General features: G+C 44.7%; 1 protein-coding gene across 1 annotated transcript in view; it reads right to left on the bottom strand.

The window, feature by feature from the left end:
• Positions 1-1354: 1354 nt before the first annotated feature.
• The window catches only part of Slc6a5 (solute carrier family 6 member 5), a 52491-nt gene continuing 45400 nt past the window's right edge, over positions 1355-8445 (bottom strand). The window contains exon 16 of the mRNA XM_034511741.2: positions 1355-5940. Coding sequence (XP_034367632.1) covers positions 5785-5940 — 156 coding nt within the window. The 3' untranslated portion in view covers positions 1355-5784. The remainder of the gene's footprint in view (positions 5941-8445) is intronic.

Raw genomic sequence — 8445 nt, 5'->3', positions numbered from 1 at the left:
CCCCCTTCAGGAAAGTACTATTCAAAGGGTGACAGGACTCTACAGAGGATTCCCAACCACATCCCTGTGTCTGCTTTGGAAGTCTCCGAATGGAACACTCCTACTTGGGTGGTAAGACTGAGAGGTGAGAATGAGTGTGCTTGGACGTGGCCTGTAGTTATGGAAACCAAGAACCAGACACAAGAGCCTAACCTTCTTTCTCTCTATTATTCTACCTATCTGGGGTATTGTTCTTTAATTAAAAGCTCTAAACAACAACAATAATATCAATCTCAGGAAAGAGCTAGGGTACAGGCCCAGCACCAAACTCTGATCCCTCAGAGCATTTTCTAGCAAAGGCACCCTGGCTGAGAGGTAAGATGCACAACTGAGTATGCTTAACACAGCTATGCACTTCCTGGCTGCAGTTCTTGGGCTAATCCTAAACTTGTTCATTGTTCACACAATGATCCTTAAGGCCACAGGCCTTTCAGAGGTGTGTGATCCTCACAGTCACAGGCCTCTCCCGGGTGTGTATGTGAACCTGACAGTCACAGGCCTCTCCCAGGTGTGTATGTGAACCTGACAATCACAGGCCTCTCCCAGGTGTGCATGTGAACCCCATCATAGGCCTTTCCTAGGCCAAGATTTGATCACAGGATGGACTCCATACTTCAGTGTGTGGATCCCAGCATCTTCTTTGAGCACTTGTGTCTTCCCACTGATATTGACCCAGGCCATTCTGCAACCATCTGGCATTGAAGCAGAAGACAGAGACAGGAAGTGAGCACATTGCTCATTAGAAATCAGTCTTGTGTCCAGGTTAATGCCGTCAGATGGCAAAGCATACATAGCACAAGACCTGTCGTTGGGCAGGGAACCAGGGACTCCACCTACTCAAATAGAAAGGGAAAACACTTGTTTGTTAGCTTGACATGGATGGGTTTTCTACCAGGCTCATTTGGTCTGGAGCCAAGCATGCATCAAGAGCCATCTAGATGCTGCTAAAGTTAAATAAGATTGGAAACTGACAAAATAATAATTTTATTACACACAAAGTTTTATCTAGCACAGTCTCTATTTATATCTGTTCAGATTCTCTCTCTTCTCTCTCTCGTTCTCTCTCTTGGGACTAATTAATAATTCAGGCTACTATGGTATGTTCTGATGGCTGCAAATATAGCAATTTAATTGATATTTCTTTCTACACAACACAATGATACCTCATTTCCCCAGGAGGGCCATTTTCCACAGCTGTGCCAAGCTTCTCACAATGACACAGCCCCACCCTGAGCACACCTGAAGCCCATTTGTTAAAAAAGAAACCACGGTAATGACGGATTTGTAACAGACACAATGGCAAGCAGTGTGTTTTAAACACTGACATTTATTTGAGGGGTTTTGAGAACTCATACATTATTAGGATAAACTCTAATTTATATCAGTATGTAATATATAATACAATAAATTGCATTTGTACACATAAATACAAAAGTTGAGGTAGGGCCTCAAGAGTAATGACTTCTTAAATGAATAATGCACAGTATATAAGCACTCTATACGATAGATATATATATGATGCATCATTTTGTAACATAATATATTTTCTTCATGTAAAGTCAATGAAAAAATATAAGGACCTGACTAGGAAACATCTTTACTCATGAACAATACTGTTCACATGAGATGCTTGCATTTAGGACATTATCCAAGTTCACAATTTAAGAATCAACCTCCTATTCCTGGATAGGTCCATAATAAAGTGCAAAAGAACAGGGACAAATGAGAGACACGGCAGTTTCCCAGTTGCTATCTAAACAGCATCCCAGTGATGGAGCACACCTATAAGGCAGCTGGTCACCTGGAAGTGTCATCCTCAGAAGCTAATCAAGCCTGGGCTTGCTTTTCAGGGGTGATGAACACCCATCTGAAATCCTTTCTCTGCAAGCAGTTTACAGCAGCCTGTGCCAAGACCATATTTCACTGTGGTCCTTCTAGTCAAGCACAGCTAAATGAAGGACAAGAAGTCTTGCTCCCAAACCTCAGGCCAGCTCTGCATCACACAGCATGAAACAGAGGAGACTGGCTTGCTGGCCCTGGCCTCTATGCCTTGCATGTCAATGTACCATATAGAACACACTCACTCATGTCAGAGTCTTGGAGAAGCAAGTCACAGGCCCAAATCGAATACCACGGGCAGAATGACCTTGCCATTGCACATCCATCCAGCAACAGTTACTGTGCCAGCCCCTGGGAAGAGGACAATGACCACGGCCAAGGAGACAAAGACAAAATGTCAATTTAAGGCATGGAAAGCCCATGCTGACAGAAAGGAACTGAGAAGCTCTGAGGCACACATAGATAACAGAAACAAAACCCTGACCCCCTCAGTGCTGTGCCAGCGTAGACACAATCCGAGTCTCATCAAAGCTTAGGTCCTTCCGTTCTACTCTTTCTAAAGTGCCATTCCCTGAAGTACACATCAATTGCAGCTCTCGCACATTAAAATCACATCAAAAATTTCCAAACCTGTCAATGGTCATTAGGATTTTGCATTGACCACAGATATCATGCAGTACAGAAATAGACAGGGGCAGATAAAACAACAACCAGGAAAGACCAGAATTGGACACACTTGCTCACAAAAAAAAACCAAAAAAACAAAAAACAAAACCACAGCCTGAAGGAGATTAGAAGAAGTTCCTAGTGGGCAAGACAGACAAAGGTTTGCATAAGAAACCACAACACGAATAGTTAGTAAATATATGGTGCTTTTTCTGTTTTAAGGATATTACGGGGTTACTATTTTTCACATATGGCTTGTTTTTCTCTGAATGGGTTTATTAAAGTGGTATTATGAAATCATCTCACAGATGGAAAACTCCCCACCAGTCTGCACAGGAAACCCAAGTCTTTGCTAAGTAACCTTGCTTCTCCTTCATGGTCAGGGGAGAACTCTCAAGTGGCAGTTATAACAGCGCTTTCATTGTCCATGAATTCCTTCCTCTTTTTTCTTCCAATTGATTGTGCGTTTTAGTATCGTGAAAGCAATCCATCTAAGGGGGATACATATCAGTTCTCAGTATCCCAACCAAATCTTCAGGAGGCATACCGCTGAGGTACACCATGAACAGAGGCTACTCAGACACCATGGCTCCCTGCCAAGGAGAGCCTTGAAGTTGAACGAAGCAATGAATGGCCAAAACTAACTTCAAAGCCAGTGGTTTCCAGGCAAGCCCAGAACCTTTTGTCTGACTCTGTCCTTCTAAGCAGTCTAACCAGGGAAAGAGAAACAAAGCAACAACAAAATGGGCATGTTCTCAGGGGCAGCTTCTAGGTCTTTCCAAAAACATATCCTACTCGACGCAGCTGTAGCTCCCCCAGGTACAACCACACTAACAGATGAGGTCATCATTCTGACAGGTTGACTCTCAGTTCACATCTGGCAGTGTTCAGAGCCTCCCCACATCCTTCTTGTAATCACGGAGGCAAAAACGAGCAGAAATTGGGTTGGCATCCAGCACCAATCCCAGTTCCAGCCCATAGGAAAACAGGAAGCCTGAAGCCATTCATCCCAATACAAGCACAAATCCCATGTGTGCTGAGGATAAGCTTTGTGCTTTTCTTCAACCCGCAAAATGGCAGGGCTGCCGGGAGTTTCCCTACTCACACACACACCATCCAAGTCATGGCACTGCCCTGGGATGCCGGTGCAGTAGTGGGGCCTCTCATCAGTATGGCTTTCTTGGGGAAACAGATGATAACAGCAGATAGTAGAGAGCTGAGTCCACAGCTCGTCTGCTTAAAACAGGGAAGCCTGAGGTTCCATCTCTGTGACAACCTAGTAAGACCTAGCTTGGGGAAACTGGGAGAAAAGAGAAAAGAGAAGAGGGAGAGAAAACCCTGCTAGCAAAGACACCACCAGGCCCAGTAGTTCAAAACCCACCATGTTCCCTTCCCTAAAACCTATCATGGCTACTCTGGGAAACACAAGTACCCATCACTGTTGACAGGTGGTGTGAGCACTTGCCCTAGGAAAGGAGAGTTCAATCCAATGACTTCAGATACTTTACACAGACAGAGTCATATTTTTTAAATGATACATTAAAGTCTGTTGTTGAGGTGCCATTGCCGCTGCACAGAATGAATATATCACGTCAATATACAAGATTTGAACTGAAAACTTTGCCTGAGACCCTGTTATATGAAGACAAACTAATAAGAAAATGATTGAACCCGTCTCCCCCAGAGGAAATGATTTTAGGTTACGATATTAATACTGTAAGAGGGAGAAATAAAAAGCCCGAACTATGCTACTCTAAACTTGCCATCTCTGTGGTGATTCATAAGATATTTATGAGGACAGAAAACACCACTAGCACTATGCATACACAGAACTGCATGTGCCTGCTCAGGACACAGTGGATTAAAGGGTATGGCCTGGCCGGGCTCTGCAGACGGGTGGCCTGCTCTCACTAGAGGGCAGTTACATTGAGCAGTTTGAACAGGGAGTTCTGGACATTGAACTAGCTAAATGCAGTCTTAAAAGCTATAGTCTTAATCGGCTTACTCACTACCTAACTAAGCTGAAAGTTTATTTATCAGAAAGTTCTGGAAATACAGTGACCTAAGATGTACAACCACGGGGATGAGGAGTCTTTTTACCAACCTCTTAATTTCTCTGATTTTCCCTATGGCCACAATTGGTATTTACTGTTACTGAAAAAGAGGTAAAAATTGAGAAAGTGTCTTTTAAGAGTTTGTGTCCCGTGTGTATATAATATAGAGACAGAATTGGGGTAAGTCTCATTTTTCAGAAGGTTGGAAGACAAGGTTATCTACAGCTTATAGAAAGTGACTTGGAGGCAAAGAGACAGCATATCATGATACGGAACCATGATGCAAAAGACATCGTGGCAGATACAACAGCAGTACAAAAGCTGACATGCAAATCAAAGCATGGCTTCTTGTGCAGATAGTGAAAGAAAAGACCCAGAGAATTAACTCTCAAGTGTTGTTGTTACAGAAGGAGGAGGAGGAGAAAGAGAGAGAAGGAGAAGAGGAAGAGGGGGAAGAGGAAGAGGAAAGGGAGGGGAGGAGGAGGGAGAAGAAAGGAAGAAAGAAAGAGAGAAAGAAGGAAAGAAGGAAGGAAGGAAAGACTGTGGTGAGAAATGGACAATCCCTTTAGATCCACAGTGTAGAGATGTGAAGCATCTGAATGCATGGTCTATTTGGTCAAAATAAAGGAAATGGATACACAAATCAAACCACCCAGTGGTGCCCAAATCTACCCACCAGCCATGTCTGCATCCAGAATAACCGCCAGCGCTGCCATCCCCCTAAATGCACCTGACCTGAACTTTCAGCTTCTGAATGAGATCACTGTGTTGCCCAGCTCAGCGGGACGATGCTGATGGGTCCAAGCCACGGTCCTGAAAGTCTACATTCTCCCCGCACCCTACTCCTTCTGGCAATGAGAACACACAACGCGATTTCTCTACTGCCAAAGCAGCATTCACCTGGTCAACCCACCCCTGCAGGATGAAGGAGGAAACCTGATCAGGAGACCAATCCTTCCAGAAACTGATAGCACAGACACAGACAGACAGCGTCATCAATGGCCTGTGTGGCTCTCACTACAGCATGCTATATGCTATGTCCTACTTTTCTATGGAACACTCTCATGCACAGCTGTGAACCGAGGTGTGGGGAGAGAGAAGAAAATTGGGGATAAATCTGGGGAAAGTGTGAAGGAGAGGCAGAGAGGAAGCCCAGGAGTAATACTGGACCATCCACACTACTGGACTAGCAGTGGGTGCCCAGTTCCAAGTCCTTCACGGGCAGCTTGAGTCCCAGGGATGAGGTTCCCAAGGGGTCGATCATATTCTTGTAACGTTCCCCGCGGTGCTGAGCTAAGAACGGGCCCCAGTCGGGCTGTGGTGAGCATACCAACTTCAGCCTCTGCAAAGAAGGCAAAGACATGTATAGTTACAATACGAATTCACCTTTCTCCCCTTGTCACCCCTAGCCATCTCCCAAAAGCTAGGTATCATTGCTCCAGATCCCTCACTGGAGCCAAGAGCACCTCCCCTCGCCCCTCGCAATGAGGGAGACTAGCCTGCATTTATTAACCAGGACAAGGACAGGAAAAGTAAAACTCGGTTTGGTTCTCTTCAGATCATCACCCTGAAAGCAACTTTATGATTGATCCGTGTTTGCCATGCATACATGTAGAGGACAAAGGGCCTAGAGTTTAATTATACGTCTCCACCCACCAAGTGAAGAGAACTCACAAGCTTATACTTCTGCTCCCAAACAGCAAAACACATGGGCTCAATTACATTTGTTCTGTAGTCTCAGTGATGGGTTGCTACATCAAATATAATTGGATTTTGTTTAGCATATTTCCCAAAAGCATATAAATGGCCAAGAAAAAAGCCAAACCCAAAGATACACCACCAAGCATGAACAAAGATTTTAATTGTCTGTTGACAATATATATATATGTGTGTGTGTATGTGTATATATATATATATATATATATATATATATATATATATATATACATATGCATATATATGTATGTTTCTGACTCAGGCAGTGCAGGTTCATGTAAGTAAGCTTAAAAATAATGGAGATGTCTCTAGTATCAACTGAAATTACTATTGAGAATAAAGTCTGATAGAAATATATAGAAAAAAGAAAACTTATTTCTGACTATATAAGAGGGAATAATTATGTTTATTACCTATTAAGGGGAAATCTGGTTCTTATAGCTGTTAGTTTAATGCCCCCCTTAATCACCAGCTTGCAACCCTTGTGTCCCAAATTAACCATAATAAATTAGTACAGCTAACCCATCAGTCTAGAGAATTTTAGGCTGCAACAGCAGCAGAGGTTACAGCAGGTTTAGGGAAAGATTCCTGCGACCTCTGGTGGGAAGTAGGCTAGGAGGGGTGGCCCGCTGGAGGTAGGCTGGGCCAGAGATGCTTTACGCCAGAGGATAATGAACAGAATTCTCTGGGGATACAAACCAGAATACAACTTCAACAAGAAGACTCACCATTACATGGAGGTCAGTGGAAATGAAGGCTATCAGCTGACCCACACCAAGTGAACTCCTGTGTTGTGTGCTGGCCACACCCTCACCCCTGCCCTGTTTCTCCCACCAGCCTCTTCTTCATACCAATCTTGCTGCCCAAGAGCAGACCCCACCCAGCCATTCTCCACCCCAGTGAACAAGTATTTCTTTGCCTTGGTCTCAGTGCCTCCCAAACCTGGGCATTCACCCAAATCCCTAGAAGATGAGGCCAACCTCCATTTCCCTGAGCTCCGAGCAGTTGAGAGAACCTGGCTGTCTGCATTTGTGACGAACTCTCTGGGCACCTCTAGATCAGACCCCAGGTCGCACCCAGGTCCAAGTGCCTTCAGGATGCTGGCAGAGGTCATTCGTTCTCAGCCCACCTAGACAAATGCTCGTTACTCGTGATTTCCCATCAGTAACAAAAGCTGGGTGGTTCTTCAGTGGTGACTGAAACAAATAGCAGTCCCATTCTCTCTATGGAAAAGTCCCATTCAGGACAAGAGTAAAATGGGCTCCGATCAAGATTGACTGGTGTGCTAGTGAGCTTAGCCACTACAGTCATCTAGAAAGAGGCAATGGCAACTGAGGAACTGCCTCCTTCAGATGAGCCTGTAGGCAAGTCTGTGGGGCATTATCTTGATTAATGATTAATGTGGGAGGGCCCAGCCCACAGTGACTGTGCCACCTCTGGGCAGATGGTCTCAAGTTACATAAGAAAACAAACCGAGCAAGCCAGGAAAAACAAGCCAGTAAGCAGCACCCCTCCAAGGCCTCTGCTTCAGTTCCTATCTCTAGGTTCCTGCCCTGATCTCTTACCCTGACTTCCTTCCCTCAGTGAAGATTGTAACCCAGCAATATTGAGATGAAATAAGCCTTTTCCTCCCTAAACTGCTTTTGGTCATGATTTTATTGCAGCAACAGAAAACTCTGACAGCTGGTAAGGAAAAGCAAGTCTCCCCTCACCCTATCCATGTCCTGGAATGCATAGCCCACTCTGAGAGTCGGCAAATGTGGTGACTTTAAGTTAATGGCAGTAAACATTTGGGAGGGAGAAGGCTCGGATGCAGAGGGACACCAGGAGATGGGAACCCTGTGTTTAAAAACAAACGCCAAGCCGGGCAGTGGTGGCGCACGCCTTTAATCCCAGCACTTGGGAGGCAGAGGCAGGCGGATTTCTGAGTTCGAGGCCAGCCTGGTCTACAGAGTGAGTTCCAGGACAGCCAGGGCTATACAGAGAAACCCTGTCTCGAAAAACCAAAAAAAAAAAAAAAAAAAAAAAAAAAAAAAAGTAAAAACAAACGCCAAGATGTAAATACAACTGAGGAGGAGGATAGGAGGTCTAGGAAAGAGAAAACATTCAGATCGCCCACCCCAGGGCTGCC

The sequence above is a fragment of the Arvicanthis niloticus genome, chromosome 1 (genome assembly GCF_011762505.2).
Source record: "Arvicanthis niloticus isolate mArvNil1 chromosome 1, mArvNil1.pat.X, whole genome shotgun sequence".
NCBI lineage: Eukaryota > Metazoa > Chordata > Mammalia > Rodentia > Muridae > Arvicanthis > Arvicanthis niloticus.
Note: the sequence above shows the minus strand (reverse complement) of the source record. Positions and strands in the feature narration are given on the sequence as shown.